Below are 23,096 nucleotides of genomic sequence, written 5' to 3'. Positions count from 1 at the left end.
GCACTAACGTTGGCCAAGCTTCTCCTGGGTGGTGCTTAGCCCTCCTTAGCATCCTGAACATGGCTCTAGAAGCCGTGATGACATAGACTAGAGGTCTCTCCCGATGTTCAATGTCCTGTAATTAGTGTCAGCCTCCGCATCGGACGGCATCCTTCAAGCCACCCGCCCACCTCTGCTTCCAGATGCCACTGAAAAAAGCACCCTTGAAGGGCATTTCTAGGTATCATCTCCCGACGATCCCCATTCTCGACCACGCGAAGTGTTGACTCGGTCTTACTCCATTCACGACAGACGAAAAACTTTTCGATGCTATTTGTTCATCCCTGGCCGGACGAAAGGTTGGGTGTGTCCCACATCGACGAAAAGCTTGCGAAGGCCGAGGCGGGGATATTGCCGCGCCGATCACTTTCCAACAGCCAGAGGTCTTCATGATATGGCGAGACACTCGTGGCCCCCCTGGCCTCTCGAGGGGCAGTGGGGGGGAGAGTGCTACCAAGCTTTGCAGGGTGGACCACTGCAAAACTTCTCAGTCGGAAAGGTGCGGCCATCGGCGACGCAGATGCATACAAGGGCGCATATAAATAAGGTGGACCGATCGACTTCCCACACTGCTGCCAAGTTCTTTCTGCACCCCTATTCACAGATTTCTGTCTGGACGCTGCCGTGCCCATACTCTACCGCTCCTAGAAGCCAATGGCCCTCAAGTCCATCCGTGCCGCACTTGGCGGTCAGCCCGTTGTCGAGAAGAGCAACGAGCGCGCCCAGGATGAGGAGGTGACCGCCCAGAGCGGCGTTGCCAACCCCGCTGCCAATAACAATGAGAAGACAGACAAGGATGTCAACGACCAGGAGGCTGACAGCGACCTCGACGGCACCGGTGGCAAGCCGATTGAGCACGGTGTCGAGGCCGCCCGGGCCGTGACCCAGGTCTGGAGCATGCCGCAGCTGATCCTCGCCTACATTTTGTAAGAGTCCTGATCATACCTCGTCACCATTCTCTCGGCACTCAGACAGGGCCAAGATGCTAATCATGCATCTACTGTGTTAGAATATGGGTCATTGCTTTCGTCCAGGCTTTCTCGCAGGGCATGATCACCACCTTGACGCCCTACGTGACCAGCAACTTCGGCGAGCACTCCTTGACCTCCACCGTCCTGATCGTCTCCAGCCTTGTCTCTGGCCTGATCAAGCTGCCCTACGCCAAGCTTATGAACATCTGGGGTCGCCCTCAGGCCTTCGGCATCGTCATCATCTTCATGACCATGGGCCTCATCATGATGGCAGGCTGCAACAGTGTCACAACCTATGCTGCTGCGCAGGTCTTCTACAGCGTCGGCTACAGCACCATTGACTTCACCAACACTATCTTTATCGCTGACACATCGTCTCTAAAGAGCCGAGCATTCATGATTGCTTTCTCTGCCTCCCCCTGGATGGCCACCGTCTGGGCCTATGGTCCTGCCGTCCAGAGCGTGCTCAATACGATTGGCTTCCGCTGGGGTATTGGCATCTGGGCCATCGTTTACCCCGTCGTCACTCTGCCGCTCTTCGGCCTGTTCTACTTCAACCAGAAGAAGGCTGAGAAGCGAGGCCTGATCAGCAAGACTCCCAGCGGCCGCACTCTCGGCCAGTCGGTCTGGCACTATCTCATCGAATTCGATGTCGTCGGCATCCTGCTGATCGCCGGTGGCCTCGCCCTCTTCCTGCTCGGATTCGCCCTGTACTCCTACCAGTCCGACACCTGGAGGTCGCCTATGATCATCTGCTTCCTCATCTTCGGCGGTCTGCTTGTCGTCGCTTTCGTCTTCTGGGAGCGCTTCTTCGCCCCCGTCACCTTCATCCCCTGGTACCTGATGAAGAACCGCACCGTCTTCTTCACCTACACCATGGTGGCCAGCATCTACACCTCCTGGTACATCTGGGACAACTACTTCTACTCGATCCTCATCGTCGTCTTCCGCCAGTCGGTGACCCACGCCACGTACATCACCCAGATCTACACCGTCGGCTCATGCTTCTGCTCCCTGATCATGGGCGTCATCATCCGCTTCAACGGCCGGCTCAAGTGGCTGGCGCTGTACTTTGGCGTGCCCCTGACCGTCCTCGGCGTCGGCCTCATGATCCACTTCCGCCAGCCCGGCGTCAACATCGGCTACATCGTCATGTGCCAGATCTTCATCGCCTTTGGCGGCGGCATCCTCGTCATCTGCGAGCAGATGACCGTCATGGCCGTGTCCCTGCACCAGGACATCCCGCAGGTCCTCGCCGTCGAGACCGCCATCGCCAACGTCGGCGGCTCCATCGGCTCGGCCATCGCTGCCGCCCTGTGGACGGGCATCTTCCCCGTCAAGCTGGCCAAGTACCTGCCCGCCGAGTCCCAGGCCGACTTTACGAGCATCTACGGCTCTCTCGACGTCCAGGCCTCGTACCCCGATGGCTCGGCCACTCGTGATGCCATCACTCGCTCGTATGGTGACACCCAGAGGATTATGCTCATCACCGCAACGTCTCTGTACTCGATCAGTATCTTCTCGGTGCTCATGTGGAAGGACATCAACGTCAAGAAGATCAAGCAGGTCAAGGGGCTGGTCTGGTAAAAAGGGACACCAGTCGGGGTAGCTGCCTATTCCCAGTTCTTTGTTAGAATGAATATTCTTGTATCATAGAGGGAGAGGCCTGATTTAATGCCTACGAGGGGCAAATCATTATGGAAACGTTTTGATCACAGTGTTTTCACCCTTGTGCGTGTTTTGTACCCCGCTGTTCATTCACCACAAGATGTTTCTAGATACAAGGCCATTGAACCCGGCTAATGATGTGTGTGTCTCTTGATCAAATCTCTCGACTTCACCTCTGTATGATAGAAGATCATGCACCCTGATCATCCCATCAACGTCGATACCAGGCTGATAACATCCAGCTGCGATCTCAAGCCTGCCCGCGCGCCCTGGCAAGTCTCGACTTGGCAACCTCCACAGTCAGCTCAGGATCAAAGATGTTGGTCACGCTCGGGTGCGCGGCGACGGCCTCGGCCCACCGGTAGGAGTTCGGCGCCTTCTCCTTGAGACCCGCCAGCAGACTCTCCGGGTACACGCCTGCGCCACCGACAGCCAAGAGGCGCACGATGAAAGAGCCCGTGAGTACCTGGGGAGATGCCCACCCGACCATGTCAGCAAATCAAATGTTTGTTGCCCCTGCACATTTGTACATCGCAAGCGCAGCGCAGAGACAGCGCAGACAATCGGGGTGGAAAAATGCAAACAAAAACGCACCTCGGCAAGGGTAAGCTCCTCGCTGCCGCCAAAGAACGGCCTCGCGTCCCGCAGCAGGGGCTCGACCTCCTTCGCCACGGCGGCGACGGCGGCCTGCGCCACGGCCTCGGCCTGCTCGTCGCTGCGCGCGGACAGGAGCTGCGCGACCACGGCGTGGACCTTGGTCATGTACGCGTCGACGAAGAAGGCGACGCGCGCCCTGCGCAGGGCGCCTCCCGGAGCGTCGGACGCGGGCAGCAGGCGCGAGGACGATGACGGGTGGGCGTCGGCCAGGAACTGCGACACGACGGCCGACTCGGTGATGATCTCGCCGTCGTAGGACAGCGAGGGGACGAGGCCGCGCGGGTTAACCTCGAGGTACCACGGGTCCCGGGGCCGGTCGAGCGGGATGATGACCTCCTCGAAGGGGAGCTTGAGCTCCGCGAGGGCGATGTGCGCGCGGTGCGCCCCTGTTGTGATGGCGAGGGGTTAGTCAGGGGGCTGGGGGGTCTTGGACCGGCTCTGCAGCACAGGAGGATCATTCAGGAGGTAGGATTGGCTTACAAGGGCACTTTGGACCAGCCGGTTCAGAGTTAGCGTTGGACGCAGATGTTCGATGTTCGATGTCGGGGAGTGTGTGCTTACGCGATGATTGGTATAGAGGATGATCTTAGCTTCGCCGTTGGATGCCATGCTGACTGACTACCTCTCGGAGCTTGAGATGGCTTCTTTCTCTGGAGTTGGCAAGGAAGAGTGTGTCAAGTGAAAGCGGGGTAGATATGGAGACAGAACGTGTCACCTAAAAGCGACGCAAGAATGTCAGTGAGACCTACGGGGTGGGATGGAGGAAGGCGACAGCAAACACCATTCATGAAGAGGGAGGCCAGAGATCTTTCTTTACCGTTCACGCGGCCTTGCATCTGTTGCTTCAATGCACTTGCGTGCGAACGTGGTGGGATTGATAATACCCAGCTATTTGTAATCCAACATCGCGCAGGCTCTGAGGTAGGGGAGCTTGGCATCGTTTATCCCCGACAATCCCGATCGAGTTCTAACTAGAATACGACACTGGCTCTTGTCACTGTCAGTGGTCCAGATCAGCAAACTATCGCGTTCTGTTTCCATGGCAGTGGCAGAGAATTAGGTATTCGGTGACCATGCCTTTCATGGTGATGCTTGTCGATGTAGAAGCGGCTACGCACGCCATTCTCGTGCAGGTGTCGTCATGCTCTCCGCCAATAGCTATCGGAAGCTGGGAGCTCATAATCGTCGCATGTTGCGCATAGTATGCCCCTTTCGTCCCCGCGTGCCAAGTTTATTGTGCTCTCGGCAGGCGGTATGGTGGGAGCTGTGATGTAGCTGGTGCCCGCCTTGGCTTGAGCTCTGAATGTGCTGTCTGGCTCCTGGGGAACCAACAACGATTTTTGGACGACGATGGCTGAGAGTGTCTGGCTGACCCGATGGCACATAAAGCCGACGGTGAAGCCAACAGTCTGGGAACAAATCCGAGATGTATTTTGTCGATTTCGAGAACGAGTTGTAGCATCGGGCGATGGTTCAACAATGTGTTCCGCGTCGATGAAAGACCCCTCCTCATCTCTGCCTCACGTTCTTTGGCTTCCTCTTCTTGAACACCACCGCCGGAGCATCCGTAGCCTGTCCTTCCTCTGCCTTGACATCCGGCGTGTGTGAAGTTTCTGCCACTGGCTTCGATCCTTCAGCAGAAGGTGCCTCCTCCTCATCGACAGACTCTCGTTTGATCTCAGGTGCCGCTCCCGAGCCTCCTTGTGGCTCCCCATCTTCCTTCTTAACCTCGAAATCTTCCTTCTTCGCCTCCTTCTTGACACCCAGCAACCCCCCGCTCAGCAGCACATCCAGCTCGTCGTCGCCCTCGCCCTCGCCCGGCGCCGTCCGCGAATCCCTGCCCCACCGCCTCTGCTTCTTGAACAGGCCCTTCATCGCCTCCTCGTGCTCCTGTTCTTCTTCCGTCTTCTCCAGCTCCCTCTTCCTCACGCCGCTCGCCGCCGCCACCGCCTTGTCAGCTTCGTCCCTCTCGGCCTCGTCGGGCACGACCCTCGTGGCCGTGACCTTCCACTCGCCCGCCAGCGCCAGGTCGCTGCGCATCTCCTCGGGGATGTTGACACCCAAGCTCGCCAGCTGCTCCAGCTGCTCCTGCCGCGATGCCTTGGGTGCTGCCGACGACGAAGAAGAAGAAGACGGGCCGCCGGGGCGGGGTGCGTAGACGCCGTTGAGGCGGTCGATCTCGCGCTTGGCGCGCTCCTTCTCGCGCTCGGCCTGCTCGTGGCCGCGGTGCAGGTCGCGCAGGGCGCGCTTGACGGCGCCCTGGTGCTTGCCCGTGGCCTCGTGGTTGGCGCGCTCGAGCTTGGTGTCGCGCACGTAGATGGAGCAGTGCTTGCACCAGTACTTGGGTGTGGACTTCCAGTACTCGGCCATGGTGGGCGGGAAGGGCTGGCTCTTCTGGCGAGAGGGAGGGAAGTGGCTGTCGGGAAAGTGTGGTGGATTGTGTGCGCGCGCACACACGCCCGCCTGGGAAGGGTAAGGGTTTTGTTGAGGGTAGCAGGAAGGAAGGACGTGTCGGCCACACGCAAGTATATCACGGGTGTAGTTCTGTCGGAATGCGGCTGTAGAAGAAACACGATGTCGCTCGCTGGGCTGACAAGCGCTTGTGAACTTTTTGGCACAGAAAAGCTTACTACCTTACCCTGGTCCGCGTTATGACGACGATGCTAAAAGGCTTGGCAGCTGGCAGGCAATTGGCCGACCAGACGCACGCTCGAAACTCCACTGCCAGCCACGTTGGGCAATTCTCACGACATCAACTCTTGCTTTGTCTTCTTCATTGCGATGAAAGTCTTCACAGGGCGGATTGGACCTCTCAAGAATTGGTAATGTGTGTGTGGTCTATTAGCCTACGTACACACAAGTTAAGCTATGTATTACGATGCTTTCCGTCTTTGAATTACTCCATTATCGCCCTCCCCTCGTTGGATGCAAGAACGAGAAAAAGCCTGCCACATCTCTTCCCATTCGCTTCCCAGAGAGCCTCCCCGCGTGCGACGCAAAGTGAAGTATCAAGGTAGGTTCTACCTCCTCGGCATGGAAGATTTGACGATGGGAGGCAAAGTAGCCTCCTGCTGTCAATTCTCATCCCTCGCGATTCCGCAGGCCCTTGAACATTCTCTCAGTTCAAGCCAGCCTTGGATGCATTTTCCCAATGCCCACTCGTGACGGTTGTGGATTTTGCAAATGAAGAACGACAAATGCGATGCGAGGTTTTTTTCTCTTCAGTTCCGCAAATCCATGATGATAGGTCCTTGGAAAGGCAGTGAAAAAAAAACATCATATCAGACATGTACTTTGATCATGGGCCATTTTTCCTTGTTCCCAGATCCCAACACAGCAAGAAAAAGACAAGAAAATAGAGGAAATGGACATTGGACACGTGACGACAACAAAAACGAATACCACCGACAGGCACTTTACAGCATCATCGCACCGACGATGCCGAGGGCCACGGCAGCAGCAGAGCCCAGCTCGACGCGGGCGACACCGGCAGTGGGCACCGAGGCCGGGCTGGTCGTGCCGGCGGCCGGCTGCGTGGGCGCAGCGGGCACCGTAGCCAGCGTGCTCTGGCTGGCGTTCTTGCTGGGCGCGGGCGCCGGGGGCGCAGGCGCAGGGGGCGCGGCGGTCGTGGCGGGCGGCGCGCTGGCGGGCGGGACCTGCACCTGGCCGTCGCCGATCTGGGTGACGGCGGGCGCGCTGGGCGGGATCTGGATCTGGCCGTCGTGGATCTGGCTGACGGGGACGGCGCTGGTGACGGCGGGCTTGGCGGGCACCTGGGCGCAGGGGGTGGTGTGGGCCTGGACCTGGCCGTCGCCGATCTGGCACATGGGCACGGGCATCGCGGTGGTCAGCACCTGCGGCTGGCCGTCGCCGAGGGGCTTGACGACGGTGGTCGTGACCATGGCCGTGGCGACGACCTGGCCGTCGCCGCCCTGGTTGCCGCTGCCCGAACCGCCACTGCCGGAGCCGCAGGGCATGGCGATGATCTGCACCTGCTCGCACTGCTCGGCCCACCAGCGGTCGTACAGGTTCCAGAAGTCGCCCGACTTGCACTGGTAGAAGACGGCCGAGGAGCCCAGCGCCAGCGAGTTGTTACCGCACAGCGAGAAGCCGGCCGTGTAGAGCGCGCCCGCCTGGACGGGGCCGTCGAACTGGAACTGGTAGTTGGACGCGATGTAGCCGGTGCGGCCCTTGGCGTCGGTCAGGACCCCGCCGTTGAGGGTCATGACCAGGATGCCGTCTGCGCCGCAGGTGTCGCGGGACTGGTTTGCCATGTCAGATTGGGGGTTGTTGTTGTTGTTGTAAAAGTGAAGAGCCGGTGACAACTTACCTCAATGAAGCGCTTGGCCTTGTTGGCGGACTTGACGGCCTCGACGGTGACCTCGAACGAGCCGGTGTAGCTGGTGGCGCATCCTGAGGGCGCGGCGCCGCTCGGGGCGATCTTGGAGGTCACGGCCTGGGCGGCGGCGGTGCCCAGCACCGTGGACAGGAGAGCGAGTGAGAACTTCATCTTGACTTCCTGGTTGTGGTTGCACCTTTTCTCTCTTTCTTCCTCTTTGAACGGGTGTGGGTTTGGTTTGGAACGATCGAAGGGATGATGGTTGGGTTGAGTTTGAGCTTCCCTTAGCGAATGGAAGGGTTGTTGTGTGATGGGTAAGGATCAACACGAAGAGAAGAAAAAAAAGAACAAATACAAGCTGTTAAACTGGAGTTCACACAACGACCGGGATTGGATGGAGGAGGAAAGAAAGGGAGAGAGGTGAGTGCGAGGTGACGAGAGGGAGAGACAGTGGTTCATATACGGATGGGCATTCCTCGCCGCCAAGTCTGGGATCTTTCACTTTAGACTGACACGACTGGCACCTGGATCGACGTGGTGGGCTGAGGCAGTCGAGCGCCGTGGCGTCAAAAGTACATTCGTTGGTCTCCTCGGGGATGGGGCAAGAGTGCAGTAGGTTGCAGTCATGACACCCTCGACGACGGGAGAACGAGGAGGAGGGGGGTGGTTGGGAAAAATGGAGTGCACACAGTTCTTCTTCTGGATGGACAGTCGTCTCGGATCGACACGCGGAGTACCTAGGCGTGAGAGGTGAGATAGAGGAATACGTAGAGAGAGGGAGTGTGTAGGAGTGACATGTGAAATACGTCTATCGAGGGAGAAACGTCAAGTAACCATTGACAGGACACTGTTCACTCTGAATGCTTCGAATCACTAATACCTAATGTACCTAACCTACAACCCACTCGCGCACTCCACCCACGAGGGAAGGAAAAGAAGAATGCTGGAATGGAGGTAGTACGCGCCTCTGATGCAAGAGAGCATTCGTCGAGCACGCCGCCTCGAGTGCTCCACACAAAGAGGGATCTCGAGAAGAAGGGGGTGAGAATAAGAAAGAAAAGAAAGGGATGGTGTCCCAACCACGCAGCGGGCACTCGAGCTGAGCAGAGCAGTGAACACGAGAGTGTGTATGTAGTCATGAGTGAGAGAGAGGAAACGAAACACACACACCCCTGACCCCTGCCTCGGATCCTCTTTTTCATCGGCGATAGACAAACCCAGAAATGCGTACCAGGCTCGAATCCTTCCCTTCTTCTGCATGTGCTGCTAGCAGCTCAAGATCATCGAGAAAGACGTACGTGCCGTCGAGCTGACTGTTGCCCTGGCACAGCCCGTTCTGTGACAAGCAGCACGGCAGAGGAGAATTGAGATCAGCTCCCAGCCATTCCGCCCGATTGACTACCAAGCATCTTCCGTACCTACTTTACACACACAACAAAAGTAAACAAGTGGCCATCGAATCGTCGATGGCCTCACCCTGCTCACCTTCTCCTCGCCCCTTTCGGTGCACACACATCCACCCGTGCGCATGCAGGCTGCAGGGTGTGTCGCATTTGCATTTGGGGGAGAAAGACGCGGGAAAAGGAACCGTGGGAGAGAGGGCCAAGACCGCGGGGCATTTCTGCCGGAAGCGCCCCTCCACTGCGCTGCGGAGGCCATTCACGGGCCTGTTTGCTGGAACAACCCAGGGCGCCAGGGCGGGAATTCCTCTGGGCAGCAAAGCCCATCTCGCCCACCCGTGGAACCAGATCGCGCTCTGCTTTGGAGTTCCAGGTTGAATATTGCCGCCAAGTGGGGGCTCTACAGGGGCTTCAGGGGGAGGCTCTAGCTGAAGTCCCCACTGATGCTCGCTGAACGATCGCGCTAGAGCAGCCGCTACCGTTTTACCGTGTCTCCAGTACTGTCCGCCGGCGACTCACCCCACTCCAGTCCAACCCACTCCGAGTGTTTGGCAGTGGCAGGGGAAGACGAGGGGAAGGGAATAAGAGTCAGTGAAAGGGACAGGATCGAGAATACACACGTTGTGGAGTTTGGCGATGGACCGAGAGCAAGCCCAGAGAAGCATTCGTATTCAAGGTACAGAGAGCTAGACGGAAAGTCAAACCATAAGCTAACAGTTAGCTGTATCAGCTCCAAGAGGGTGGGTTGTCAGATCGACGAGATGATGACCAGACAGATCAACTCGATTCCCAGGCACATCCGAGTGATCCCGTGCCTCCAATGGGCATTTTCTAGAGCTGCTTTGGACATTCTGGCACAAGAAAAAGGCGCCGAGGCGACAGCTGACGGACGGACACCTCGCCGCCCTGGAACGAACGAACCTTCTTGTTTAGCCACCCCCCCTTGGGCCAGCTTTCTGCTGTCTTGCACATCCAGGAACAAGAAATGCTAGAAGACTAAATCACCTAGTGCAAGGCCCATGGGTCAAGAAGCAGCTGCAGGCCCAAAATAACCTTGAATGCCCACCAGGACCCCAAGCGAGGAGTCTCGCGAGGTCTCGGGAAGGGATGCAGCATTCCAGCGCGAACGCCACAAGAAACACGGCTCGCGAGTCCACCAGCGCCAACGCGAACTGTCGCGCGCGGCCTGTTTCACTTTGCGACAGGCACTCGAAATTTCCAGGACTGGGGGCGGTGCGAGGATTCCAGAAGAACCATCAGTGTGTTGCAATACAGCAGGGGGATCAACAGCAACAGGAGCAAACAAACAGCAACATTCACAATGCAATGGCAGGCGAACAGAGGGGAGAAAGACTTCACAACTTCTCCACACACGCACGGAGACACGCCGAATCGACGATACCGTAGCAGTTGCAGTTGCAGTTGCAGTAGCATTCACCACTCCATCGGCCTTTCAGTATTCTACTTGTCGCCGTCATCAAGTGTGCCAGTTGCACGCTTTTGGCAGTAGTCGCATGCAAGCTTTGCCAATCTTCCGAGCTACTGCATGCACTTCCTCCCCTGTGCCTCTAAGCCAGTGCTGGACCGGCACCCCTGTCAACGCCGTCCACACCAAGCCCGGGCCAAGCAAACCATCCCTCCCTTGGAGCCATGCCTTCTTTCTTCCTCCTGTCAGGAGACGCCGTGGATGTGGCCCCTCTCGTTGACACATGTGCCACATATCTCGGCTTCGAAGGGAGGGCCTGCAAAAGCTGAAGGGATCAAGAAGCGCGTACGTAGGGAATTCAATTCGTATAACATGGCTGCCACGACCTCGCCTTGTGGCCCCCATTGGATTCCTCCACGGCTTGGCATCTTTTCTCCCTCCTTTTCTCCTTCACTGGGCCCAGGCTGGAGCTGGAGGCCAGCCGGCGCATCCCCGGTCTGCCCGGCAGAAAGCGACATGATATGACAGGCGATACGCACATCTCGCTCCGTCTGGAAAAAATCGCTTGTCAATACAGTCAGAGTCGCATCGCAGGCTCACCACCCGTGCAATTCAGCCGTGCTGTTGGACAGGGCCGCACATCTCTTACTCCCTTTGGATCTACAGACCCAGCCCCCTCTTCTATTCTGCTGCCTCCAACAACAATTGAATGTCACCCTGTCAGAAAACCTCTTCCCTCTCGGCTTGCGTTCTCTCCACCGCTCTAGACCTTTTTGCTAGCTCCTAGAGACAAACAGCTTTTTCATTCGAAGCTATTGCAGCGTGAAACCCGGACCTTTCCCAAATCCCGCCCGAACCGCTCCGTCCTCCTCCGGGCTAGTTGCTCGGCCTATTCCACACGGCACAGGACAAGGTTTTTTTTGCACTTTAGACGCGCGTTTTGTGCCCACCTCTCCCCCGACCGAACGAAAGAAAGATAAGCTAGCTACCTAAGTTATGGAGTAGGGTGGATCAGACCGTTCAGCAGCAGCAGCATCTCAACTCTCGATCATGACCTCATCGACGGCGCATGGCTTCAGAAACCTCGGTGCCATAAGCACGGGTAACCCAGTGCCGACCGAGTCTATCCCGACATCAATCGACCTTGGATATTCCCGCCATGGCTCAGACAAAGCGTCCCCGAAAGCAGGCAACCCGAACTTGTTCAAAAGACATCCGCGTCCAAGCAAAAGAAACTTCTGTCTCCCATGGCAAGTCATGCTTCAGCACCTCGGGCCATTGAATCATGGAGGTCCTGATTCTGACCCTCCTACCCCATTCGGCCAAGCTTTCATGGTACGTACAAAAGTGCGGGCGGCAAGGCCAGGGGTCAGGGGTCGGCGCAAGCACCAAAGCTTGTCGCTCGATCGACCCTACCTCTGGCTGGCTTGCCTCTCGCCGCAACAACGCTTCTTCCCCACCGGCCACCGGAGTTCGTCCGCCGGGGCTTGAACGGGACCAATTCGTCCTGGCCATTGGGCAGATCGAGACGAAAAGACGCCGCTCTTTATGCAAACTCTGAAACATTGTGAGCTTCTTTTTCTCTCCTATTGGCAAGCTAGCTAGTTATCTTTCTCGGTGCTCTGAGCCGATCATGAAGGTGGTGGTGTGGAGAGCTCGCCCAACCTTTCCTTACGAAGCGACCAACAGATCACTGTTGGGGAGCTTTCTTGCTGCACACATCATGATCAGAACATTTTCTGATTTGCGTCTGGTGAGGTATTTTCTACTTGTACGTTCCCATCCGTTTCTATTTTTGCGTGATCAACGCCGAGGGTATTTCTGGTACGGTGACACCAAGCAGCTACGGAGAACGCTCCCCACCCATCCCCCCAAAAGGATCAACACGGCACCGTTCCTGGGCCGGCTAGGCGCCCAGCTGACGCAAGCCACCGTGCGGCTCAATGTGCTGCACAGCATACAGTTGTCGGTTGTGCTGCGTGACAGAAACGGTGGAAATTAGGACGCTTTTTCCTTTTGCCTGCATGCACCTTTGAGACAGAACTGTGACTGCCGCACCTGGCCGTGTTGGAACTGTCAGGCCAGCTACCGGCATCTTCCGTTATACAGACAGGAGTCATGCTTGTCCATCGAGTCTGTCCGCAGAATCCTGCTAGCTTGACGGACTTGGATGGGTTCGGTAAGCAAAGCCGTGCATGAAGCTAGCTTTGTGTCTCCCACCTCCCGAGCGACTGATTCCACGGCTGGCCGTCGTTGGGTCCAACCAGGCGTGCGCCGCTCAGCGATCTTCCCATGCCCAGGAATTCATTTCTCGTATGCCTAGTAGCTCATTAATAAGATACTCGAATTCAAAAGGATCACACCCTTTAGATTGCTCTCCGTGAACTATACCTACATGTATGTGAAATGAAATGATCGAACCACCACTTTATCCGACATTACTTCTCAGGGCCTTGCACACAACACAGCCCCAACATGTAATTAACCTCAGCTCACACGAACCAGGTAAGGCGAGATGACTAGGAGACAAATCGAAACATATCCGCACCAACCTGTTTCAGGCCTTCTCATGTTTTTTGTTTTGTCGGCATGTGAGACATACTAGATGGGGGCACCTGCGAGACATGACAGACACGGGACATAGAGCGCGGCGTTTGTGGTCAAGAGAAGAGAAGAAAGCATATCATGTGTTGCAGTTAATTAATTTCACGTTTACAGCATGTGTTAGCTTGTAGGAACGGCATGATCAGCCGTGCTGGCTCACGACGGGCAGACTGAGCCTGGCAGGCAGGCAACCCATTCAGCCCGAAGCGGTGTGTTGCCGTGTTGTGTGTTACAATGCGCAGACTTTTGCGCCCTCAGTCGCCAGGCTGAGAAGACCCTTATCAAGAATTGTAAACTGAACAGATTCAAAGGACGTTGCAACACTTGACGGGATGAGAAGTCGTTTTCATCTAATATCATTACAGATCACCCACTCGAGGCCCTATTCCCGTTGTGATAACTTGCTGGGAACATGCTCGACTTCTAGGTTCTTTGGCCTTCCCTAATAATACTCTTTCACAGCCTTGATATTTTGCTGTCGCTTCTTTTCCACCTTGCGCTCCTCCCGGGACCATCTTCTGAAACTAGTCGCTGAAGTAAATCAGGTCCGAGTCTGAGCTATCATCACCGTCCTCTTGTGCTTCTGTCTGAACTTTCTCCGACACTGCATTGGGCACCTCTGGCTCCAGGCACTCCGGGAGACGATGCCAGGGCGGTACCTCCCTCTGAAAGTCTCCGAGAAGATCTGGCGGAGCCCGCTTCTTCTTGGGAGCTACGTGACGTCGGGGTCGATTGTTATACCGTGGTATATCGAACCATGTGAGCTGAGGAGATTGGAAACGCGCAGTCGGCACTTCCCTCTCCGGCTCGGCAGGCTTGGCATTGGTTTCGTAGCATGAGGTAGGTGGCAGGAGGACTCGTGGCGCCCGTGGGGACTGTGCTCCTACATCTGGGACAGATTTGCTCGTGGAAAAGTCTGGTTGCGGTTGATAGGCCGGAGAAATGGTGAAGTTGTAATCATCGATCTCCCGTTGTGGAGGTTGGTCGAGCCTTGAGTCCTTCGTAGCCGACACGTCTTTGTGAGGGCTGGGTGAGCGCGTAGCGCGTTGCATTGGGAGGGCCGGCGACTCGGGAGTCGCCATTTGAGTTGAGCTGGGGAGTCGCTGTGGTAGCATAGGCAATAGGATCGGGATTGGGGCATCCGGCGTGTGCAGCGAGTGCCACTGGACAAACCGTCTCCTATTCGCAGCCCTTGAGCGAAAATTTTCAGTTCTGGGACGGCCACGTCCGGGCGGGTGTGATTGTGAGCCGCTGTTGTTTGGAGACGCGGGAGTATTCATTGTTTGGGCGATTCGAGTTCGAGGGGGAATAGGACTGAGTCATTCCAAGTTGGCCAAATATCTTGAGTGTTCGGGATGGGAGTCGAAGGAAGTGGTTGTGGTTGGTTCGAAGTTTTTGTATTCATATCTGGAAGAGAAGTTCCGATTATGCAAGACCGGGGTGAAAGGAAGCTCAAGAAAGAAGTCTGAAAACTAAGTGGTTAATGCAATCTCTTTTTGGGTTGAAGACTTCGCCTGTTTGCCATTGGTTTCTTTGTTTTCTACTCAACCAAACAAGCCGTTTGTTAATTTAATGCCCACTAAACTGCAGCGCCACTTCAATACAGAGCAATTTGTTCCTACCAACATCTCAAAAAACAATGAATTTCTTCTCAGTGCAATTGGAGAACCAAATATCTCATCCCGCAGGATCTCTTGCATGTCAATATAACCATAGATCTTCGATCTATTAGGGGACAAAGGATACGAATTGTATGTCCTCTTCCGCATCCAGCGACATTTTGCCAGTCGAGGGAAGTAACCTAGCTGAATACAACTGCCTGACGCTTGGAAGCCTTGCCCATCCTCATTGCCTCGACCATTTCAGGCAGACTCTCCAACCCAGGCTTGATGTCGACAACAGGCATGATCCCGTGCTTGCCCGTGAACTCAACAACCTTGGGAAGGCCAATGTGGTTGCCCGTGTTCGTACTCTTGAGCTGATAATTGGAAACAGCAATGTCCATGACATCAACCTTGATCGGGTTCTTTGGCAATCCGACAGCCATGAGCGTGCCGCCCACCGCGATCAGGCTGGGGGCCGTCTCGTAGGCCTTGTCGGCGTTGGTGTACACTGCGACGGCCTTGCAACCACCGCCCGTCAGCTTCTTGATCTCGTCGATGTACCCAGACTGCATCGAGTTGAAGACCGCATCGGCGCCCTGGCTCTTTGCCTCGGCCAGGTTCGCGACGGCAACATCAGTGGCAACAACCCTCAGCCCCATGGCCTTGGCGTACTGGATGGCCATCTGGCCCAGGCCGCCGCACCCAACCACGCCGAACCAGTCGCCCGGCGACAGGTCGCACTGGTCGATGGAGTGAAACGTCGTCACGCCCGCGCAGAAGACGGCCGACGCGCGCGTCATGTCCCACACGCTCTCGTCCAGCTTGATCGCGGCGTGGTAATCAACGATGGCGTACTCGGCGAAGAACCCATCGGTCCCGGGCCAGCCCTGCAGGCGCTGGCCGCCGGTCTCGCAGTGGGTGAAGTGGATGCTGCACCCCCGGCAGTTGTAGCAGCAGCCGCGGAAGCAGAGGAAGCCGACTGCGTCGCCGACGGAGAAGCCCTTGCCCTCGGCCGAGGGGTCGAACGCGACGATGTGGCCGCAGCCCTCGTGGCCGATGGTCACGGGCTCGTCCTTGGTCTGCTCCATGGCTAGGAAGTCGCTGTGGCATAGCGACGCCGACTTGATCTTGACGAGCATCTCATTTTTGCCGGGAACTGGGACCGGTATTTCATTGACCACGACTTTTCCTTGTTTCTACCCCAGGAGCACAGGTTAGTTGACAGTCCTGGTCGTGGTCTAGCATATCATCCTCCACCAATCCAAGACAGAGTTTGTAATGATCTTGATTGCATGATTTACTTACAGGGTCGTATTGGCCCGCTTTCATCGTTTTGGGGATTTGCCGTGCCATCTTGTCGTGAACGTGTGGATTGGATTCTTCGATGGGCAACCGTGGCTGACTTGGACTACGAGAGCTTCGAAGCCTTACTTTGAAAGTCGATATGGACAAACTATTTATACGACTCGCAAAATAGCTTGATGAGCTTTTTGCACTCTTCGAATTGGTCCCGGATTTAAATGAGCCTCTTCCGGGGCCCTTCTCGGTTGCTGACCTCCTTAACCCCGCGAATGCGGATCCGGGAGAGGCTCTTCTGTGGCGCATCGCTAGCAAGCTAGTGCTCCCGGGAGTGACGGGCCCAGGCAAATGTTATCCGATCATCACCAGCGCCAAGACTAGGCAGCTCCGTGCTTAGGTTTTCCTGGCGTTGATATCTGGCATCGCGCAGTCATGCAAGTCTGGCATGTCCTCGGTGATTCCCGTGTACCAGAATAGTCTGGCAAGTTCCGAGAGTGATTTCTCAAGGCACAGAGGAGGTCGAAATTAGTATTCAAGATGGCCAGTCAAGTTGTACCGTCAGTTTATGTATTGGGTCCATCCTGAGTTGCATTTCTTGGTCTTAATCAGCCTCTCATCAGAGTTTCAAATTATGTACAAGAATGAGAAGGATAGAGATAGATTCTCGCATAAAAGGCGCAAAGCCCGGTTAGAAGAATACCAATTATCACGCCATATCAGCCACTTTGCTGAGTTGTTGGCCTGACCTATTCAGTCTCAATGTCTCGCCCGTGAATACCAACACTGGATTCATCATTTCAGACGAAAACCCTACACATTTGTGTCAGACCATACTCCACGCTGGTGTACATCGGAGGTGCTACTCACCAGTCAATCTTGGCAACGCTGTAGGGAGAGTTGTCAGTGAGTGCGTTCCACGCGGCCAGCGAGAGGTCCAAGTGGTCCACGTCGCAAGAAGGGCATGTGTCAGCGACGGTGGCAAAAATAAGGTTGCCTAGGGGAGACACCCAACTCAATTAGTATTGCGGTTATCAATGAACAAGGTCGGGGTCATTTGCAGCAGACTGAGAAATGTTGCAGTACCTTTGCCCTTCACGTTCACGTCGTCACTTCCGGTGTTTCTGATCCTAACCTTGCGGCCGCAGTATGGCCCAGGAGACTCGTTCTTCTGCAGAATGTAGGAGAGAGCAACAATCATGGCGCTGTCTGGGTTTGTCTGGCGACACGAGCCTGGGCGTCCTCCCTGGAAGTAGATGGTAGCTATGCCATGGTGCCTACAGTCGTTGTACATTTATCTCAGCAACTACCCCAGCTGCACACCTAGATCAAGGATTCAAGACAACATACGTTGCACGCTCAGCGAGAGAAGTGCGCTCATCGCGAACCGCGATAGAATTCTGGCTGGGCAGGGCCGCGGACAACCCAGCAGCAAGGAACAGAACCAGGTTTTGCAGAAGCATTTTGCAGTCCTGAAATGATGTTGACCGCTACTGGTAGTACACTTGATTCGCTCACCGAAGAACTACAGAAGACTCGGTATGGTTCTGGTATGGTCCTGGTCGTAGATATTTATAGCCATCGAAACGATCAGGGTCATGAAGCCGGTTGCCACACAAAGTTCCTGCATGCCACTTACTCATGGTCATACCACAATGCGTTCAATGGACACGCCTTCCTTTTATGCACCTCCAGTGGTTTCATTCAAGACTCAAGCCAAGTTGCAGATCGGACTAGTCGACTTGGAGCTGCCGATGGTCACCGTTGCCGGGGTCGATGATGCATGTGGCAACCAATCAGGAGAAATACCCCTGAAATAATGGAGTGCACAACCTCCCACCATGTGCGGCGCAGTCAGTCCTAACCTTCCAGTACTGGGCTAGACACTTCTAAAAATTGACCGAAGATACCGCAACGTTTCGTTCGCACTCTATTTTGGTTGGGGGTTTGAAAAGGACTCGCAGCCAGCGATGGGAGTGTCCGTGCTTCAGTAGCATCGAACGACCAGGATCGTACGCTTCTCTCCTCATGAAAACTTGCTCGTCGTCGAGAGAGGCATTGATATCATCACCTTAGGTGACGTTACCTCGTTGATGAGATGCCTCTCCCCAAAGGCCTGTGCAGGCTCGCTTGGTCAGGCTCGCCTTTCTCCCGCAGCATCGCTTTGCTACGCCTGTTCAGGTGGTAATCTCGTCCTTTCTTGGATTCAGTGTTCCCGTAGCGACTGTCAGGGGCCGGAAGACGGACAGTGAGAATAATCAGACCACTTGATTCATTAAGATGCTACGTAGAACCCGAACCTAATCCAGGGGAACACTCAAATTCATTCTATGAGCTTGCAGCCTGAGCAGCCGAAAAGTTGTGGAAGCTTCCCGCAGCCCGGGGATAGCTCTCCTGGGCCGCAGGACCGTCCACGACACCGTTGGTGCCGTTGACACCGTTCTGACCCTCCGCCTCGACATCCTCGGGGACGCCCCAGCCGCCACCTCCGGGAGTCCACACCACGCACCGGTCGCCAGACTTCATGTCGACCTGGCCGCGCGACCCGATGTTGATCCACCGCTCGCCGCCGTCCTCGAGCTTCTGCACCCAGAAGTTGGCGCCGGACTCGCCGTTCTCGCCGCCCATCATGCCGTAGGGCTGGTGCACGCGGCGCTCGGTGATGAGGCCGTAGGTCAGCGGCGCGCGGCACTCAAAGTCGCGGACGATGCCGTCGCCGCCGTGGAACTTGCCCCTGCCGCCGCTGCCGCGCCGGATCGAGAACTCGCGGATCAGGACGGGGTACCGCTTCTCGATGATCTCGATGTCGGTCGTCCGCGTGTTGGTCATGTGGATCTGCACGGCCGAGGCGCCGTTCCAGGTCGGGCCGGCGCCCTCGCCGCCGCAGATGGTCTCGCCGTAGCCGAAGCCGAAGCCGAGCTCCTTCTTCTCGCCCTCCTTGTCGCCGGTGGGCTTGACGCAGTTGCCAAAGAAGCCGAAGCAGTTCATGCAGCCCTGGGAGCCGGCGGCGGCGCGGAAGGCCTTGAGGAGAAGGTCCACGAGGCGCTGCGAGGTGAGGGTGTTGCCGCAGCAGACGGCGGGGCCCGAGGAAGGGTTGAGAAAGGTGTTCTTGGGGATGATGACCTCGGTCGGGGCCAGGCAGCCCTGGTTCAGGGGGATGTCGGAGCCGATGAGCAGACGCAGGGTGTAGATAAGAGCAGAGTAGGTGATGGCGGGCGGTGCGTTCATGTTGGAAAGCATCTCGCAAGACGTTCCGGTGAAGTCAAAGGTACCGAAGCCGGTGTCGTCGATGGAGATAGTGACCTGCATCATCGAACCATTGTCAAGGTAGTCCTTGGCCTTGAGCGGCTTACCGCCGAAGCGCTTGAAGGCCGACTTGAGGTAGTTACGGACGGCCACCTCGGCGTTCTCCTGGATCTTGGCCATGTAGAAGTGAACAGTGCTTTTGCCGTATTCCTCCATGAGGGCCTGGATCAGGTTGCTACCCTTGTGGTTGGCAGCAACTTGGGCCTTGAGATCCGACAGATTGTCTCCAAGTCTCCTGGAGCCGTTGCAGTTGGGATACTTGCCGGGCTCGAGCAGCAGAGCCACAATACCTTCCTCGTCGAACTTGCCATCGCGTACCAAGAAGAACGACTTAATGGCAGCGCCCTCCTGCCAGAGCTCCGTAGACTCTGGAGGCATAGAGTTGCCCATGTATCCACCGATATCAAGGTGGTGGCCTCTAGAGGCAGTGTAGAAGCAAATGGTCTTGCCATCGTCGTCAAAAACAGGCGTGATAACGGTGATGTCGGGAAGATGAGTACCTCCAGTTTCGGGGTGGTTGGTCACAATCACGTCGCCAGGGCGCAGCTTGCCCTTGTGCAACTCGTGTTGATACTTGACGGCGAAGCTCATGCTACCCAGGTGGACAGGCACATGAGGGGCGTTGGCAACGAGTTCTCCGTCAGGACTGAAGATGGCACAAGAGAAGTCCAAGCGCTCCTTGATGTTCAGCGAGATGCTGGTCTTTTGTAGGGTGCGACCCATCTGCTCTGCAATGCTCATGAAGCGGTGGCCAAAGATACTGAGCTTGATGGGATCAACCACATTCGGGTCGAGCTCGGCCTGCTTGCTCTGAGTCTCGGGGAGGTCGACTACAACGTGAGACGTCAAAATGCGGGCCTTGGCACTGGGGATGATGACAATAGTCTGGGTGTTGTCAATGAGAATGGCTGGGCCGACGACCTCAGAGCCGGGGGCGATGTTTTCGAGACGGTACACCCTAGTAGGCTGGAGACCGCCCTGGGCGAAGTAGGTGTTGACAATTTGATCATAGGACTTGGGGGCTTCCGTGAAGGACAGCGCCTTGAGCTCCTGGACGAGCTGCTCGTTGGCCTGACTCGTCTCCTCACTCTGGCCAACACTCCTAACACGAATATCATCGACAAGGACCTGCTTCGACCGCGGGAACTTGAAGGTCAACTCGCGGAAGTGCTCGATCTCCAGTGCGGTCCTCCAATCGCCGTCTTCAGGCTCAGGAATCATGAAGTTGGTGTCGGTGCCATGATACCTCAGGTTGAGGAACATCTCATGCTTGATGGCCGAGTCCTGAATACCCTGGCTCAGAAGGCCGTCGGTAACCTTTCGCTTCAGGTCCTTGAAGCGTTCGTACAGCCTTGGGAGAGCATCTTCGGTCAAATTCTCTGAGCTGGGCTCCTGAGCCTCCTGCACGATCTCTGCCAAGGCCATACCGTAGGCAGATAGAATACTAGAGTACTTGTGGATGACAATGCGACGAATGCCCAGTTTCTCGGCCATCTCGCAGGCATGCTGACCGCCTGCACCGCCGAAGGTTGCCAGATGGTGCTGAGCAGTCTCGAAGCCGCGTGCTTCTGTGATTGCTCGGATGGGCCTGCCCATGGCCTCATTGGCAACATCGACGAAGCCGTGCGCCACCTCCTGGGGCGTCATTGACCTTCCAGTGTCCTTGTTGATTTGGCGAGTGATCTCGGCAAATTTCTCGGCAACGATGTCCGAATCGAGAGGGAGGTTCTCTTCTGGGCCAAAGATGGAGGGGAAGTAGTCAGGGACCAGACGGCCAAGGAACAGGTTGGCGTCCGTGATGGTGAGCGGGCCACCCTTGCGATAGGAGGCCGGGCCGGGGTGGGCACTGGCACTCTCTGGGCCAACCTTGAACAGGCCATTGCTCCAGAACAGAATACTGCCACCACCGCTGGCGACAGTGTTGATATCCAGCTGCGGGCTTTGGATGGAGACACCGGCTGTGGTGGTCTCAAATACGTGCTCGAAGGCACCGCCGAATCGGCTGACATCTGTCGATGTACCACCCATGTCAAAGCCGACGATGGGCGCCGTTCCGTCGTACGATGTGCGCGCAAAACCGACGACACCGCCGGCAGGACCACTCAGAATGCCCTTCAGGCCGCTAAAGCTGTCATGCTTGACAAGGCCACCGTCGCTCTGCATGAACTCGCAGGAGACGCCGTCAAGCGAGCCTCCCTCGAAACCCTTGGCGAAGCCGCTGATGTAGCGGGTGATCTCTGGTGTCAGGTACGCATCTGCGGATGCTGAGCTTCCGCGGGAGATCATCTTGATCATGGTACCAACGGCTGATGACTTGGAGATGTGCTGGAAGCCCATCTCTGCGGCGATCTCGGCGATCCGATCTTCGTGGGTGGGATAGAGGTATGAGTGGGCCAGGCAGATCGCGAGGGTATCGATGCCCTTAGACTGCAGGGCGGACAGCTTTGTGCGGACCTCGCCCTCGTCTAACCTCCGAACAACTCGGAGGATGTCTCCAGTGACGGCCTTGACGAGAACACCCGGGGCTTCTTTCATCGCGGGTCGCTCGTCCTTGTAGATGTCTTCGGTGTAGCCCTCAGGCGTAACACGCTCGGAGATCTCGACTACTTCCTCGTAGAGGAGCTCAGGCTTGCGAATACCAAGATCAAACAGCTTCGGTCTTGCTTGGTAGCCGATGTCTAGCAGGTCGCCAAAACCTTGCGTGACAACAAAGGCATGTCTTCTGCCTTTTCGCTCCAAGAGCGCTATTTCACATGTCAGTACACACTGTCAGTCAACCCGATGGGAGATCGCGTCTTCTTACCATTCGTCGCTACCGTCGTACCCATGCGAATTGAGTGGATCAGCTCCTTGGGGATGGGAGCTTGCCTGGGGATGCTCTTGCCAGAGACCATCTCCAGCACACGCCGAATGCCCTCGGACGGTGCATCTTGGTAGTTTGCAGGGTCGACCGACAACAGCTTTACGGTAATGTCAGGCCGACCGGGAATAGCAGCCCAGACGTCGGTGAAAGTTCCGCCACGATCTAGGGAGCGCTGTCAGCTGGGAGAACACGGTGATAGGGATTTGGCTATCCAGGCAGCTCGCTCTGTACTTACCGATGGCGAACTTGATGCTCTTGGGCTGGACTGGTGGGGGGAGGGTATCGACAGCCATCTTGTCCAATGTTGTGGGCGACAACAATTCCGAGCAGTTGGTGCTAGGCTATCTGTTTATCGGCTAGACAGAGGAAGATTGAAGCCCGCGACTTGCAGCTGATATACGATGCAGCTCGGAGCGTCTCCGGTACCGCTCCGATGTCGAAGTCGGAGCTTTATCATGTGCATCACGAGGTTTTTTCTTCCCGACGCTGGCGCGTCGATTCGACCTTCCTGCGTCGCTCATCTACACTCGGATGAAACCCTCCATCTCATCTCTCCCGCGTATCTGCTGGCCCAGTCCCAGTCGGGGTTAGCATCGGGGTATGCTCCGCTCCCACTAGTCTGGAACGTCAAGACAGGCGTTCAATGGCGTTGCTGGCTTGCCGGTAGACACGACTGTCTCCACTTGGGCTGGCGTCCTCGTCGATTCGAACTTCCTCAGCAACGGTGCGTATCTCTCTAGCGCCGCCCTGGCCCACCCGACTCGTGCTGCTGGGCCTCTTGTGACCCATGCCGAGCCTGGGCGCTAGGCGTAGTTTCTTTGCAGAGATTCGCATCTCAAGGTTCTCCAAGGGCACGAAGCGTGGGAACCTGCGAAAAACGACGCTGATAAGATGGGGGAGAATCCGGGGTAACCTCAGGGGCG

At 56.5% G+C, this 23,096-nt stretch overlaps 7 protein-coding genes across 7 annotated transcripts; 1 reads left to right on the top strand and 6 right to left on the bottom strand.

Moving 5' to 3' along the window:
- Positions 1 to 693: 693 nt before the first annotated feature.
- On the top strand, positions 694 to 2,597 carry E0L32_005929 (uncharacterized protein; the record flags this gene model as incomplete). Its single annotated transcript, XM_031140505.1, has 2 exons — positions 694 to 965; positions 1,049 to 2,597. 2 exons carry the CDS (start codon positions 694 to 696, stop codon positions 2,595 to 2,597), a joined length of 1,821 nt encoding a protein of 606 aa, XP_030995437.1.
- A 331-nt stretch (positions 2,598 to 2,928) lies between these two features.
- Positions 2,929 to 3,944, bottom strand: E0L32_005928 (uncharacterized protein; the record flags this gene model as incomplete). The annotated part of the gene is made up of 4 exons (XM_031140504.1): positions 2,929 to 3,144; positions 3,273 to 3,721; positions 3,816 to 3,822; positions 3,897 to 3,944. 4 exons carry the CDS (start codon positions 3,942 to 3,944, stop codon positions 2,929 to 2,931), a joined length of 720 nt encoding a protein of 239 aa, XP_030995436.1.
- A 900-nt stretch (positions 3,945 to 4,844) lies between these two features.
- Positions 4,845 to 7,845, bottom strand: E0L32_005927 (uncharacterized protein; the record flags this gene model as incomplete). The annotated part of the gene is made up of 3 exons (XM_031140503.1): positions 4,845 to 5,919; positions 6,756 to 7,597; positions 7,666 to 7,845. The coding sequence occupies 3 exons, from the start codon at positions 7,843 to 7,845 to the stop codon at positions 4,845 to 4,847; spliced, it is 2,097 nt and encodes a 698-aa protein (XP_030995435.1).
- A 5,783-nt stretch (positions 7,846 to 13,628) lies between these two features.
- E0L32_005926 (uncharacterized protein) lies at positions 13,629 to 14,384 on the bottom strand (the record flags this gene model as incomplete). The annotated part of the gene is made up of 1 exon (XM_031140502.1): positions 13,629 to 14,384. One exon carries the CDS (start codon positions 14,382 to 14,384, stop codon positions 13,629 to 13,631), a length of 756 nt encoding a protein of 251 aa, XP_030995434.1.
- Positions 14,385 to 14,905: 521 nt separating this feature from the next.
- On the bottom strand, positions 14,906 to 16,061 carry E0L32_005925 (uncharacterized protein; the record flags this gene model as incomplete). The annotated part of the gene is made up of 2 exons (XM_031140500.1): positions 14,906 to 15,904; positions 16,014 to 16,061. The coding sequence occupies 2 exons, from the start codon at positions 16,059 to 16,061 to the stop codon at positions 14,906 to 14,908; spliced, it is 1,047 nt and encodes a 348-aa protein (XP_030995433.1).
- A 743-nt stretch (positions 16,062 to 16,804) lies between these two features.
- On the bottom strand, positions 16,805 to 17,467 carry E0L32_005924 (uncharacterized protein; the record flags this gene model as incomplete). The annotated part of the gene is made up of 4 exons (XM_031140499.1): positions 16,805 to 16,817; positions 16,875 to 17,001; positions 17,091 to 17,281; positions 17,355 to 17,467. 4 exons carry the CDS (start codon positions 17,465 to 17,467, stop codon positions 16,805 to 16,807), a joined length of 444 nt encoding a protein of 147 aa, XP_030995432.1.
- Positions 17,468 to 18,332: 865 nt separating this feature from the next.
- On the bottom strand, positions 18,333 to 22,466 carry E0L32_005923 (uncharacterized protein; the record flags this gene model as incomplete). The annotated part of the gene is made up of 3 exons (XM_031140498.1): positions 18,333 to 22,054; positions 22,114 to 22,335; positions 22,409 to 22,466. The coding sequence occupies 3 exons, from the start codon at positions 22,464 to 22,466 to the stop codon at positions 18,333 to 18,335; spliced, it is 4,002 nt and encodes a 1,333-aa protein (XP_030995431.1).
- Between the last annotated feature and the right edge of the window lie 630 nt (positions 22,467 to 23,096).

The sequence above is a fragment of the Thyridium curvatum genome, assembly GCF_004353045.1.
Source record: "Thyridium curvatum strain D216 chromosome Unknown NODE_32_length_403697_cov_78.906415, whole genome shotgun sequence".
Taxonomy (NCBI): domain Eukaryota; kingdom Fungi; phylum Ascomycota; class Sordariomycetes; order Thyridiales; family Thyridiaceae; genus Thyridium; species Thyridium curvatum.
Note: the sequence above shows the minus strand (reverse complement) of the source record. Positions and strands in the feature narration are given on the sequence as shown.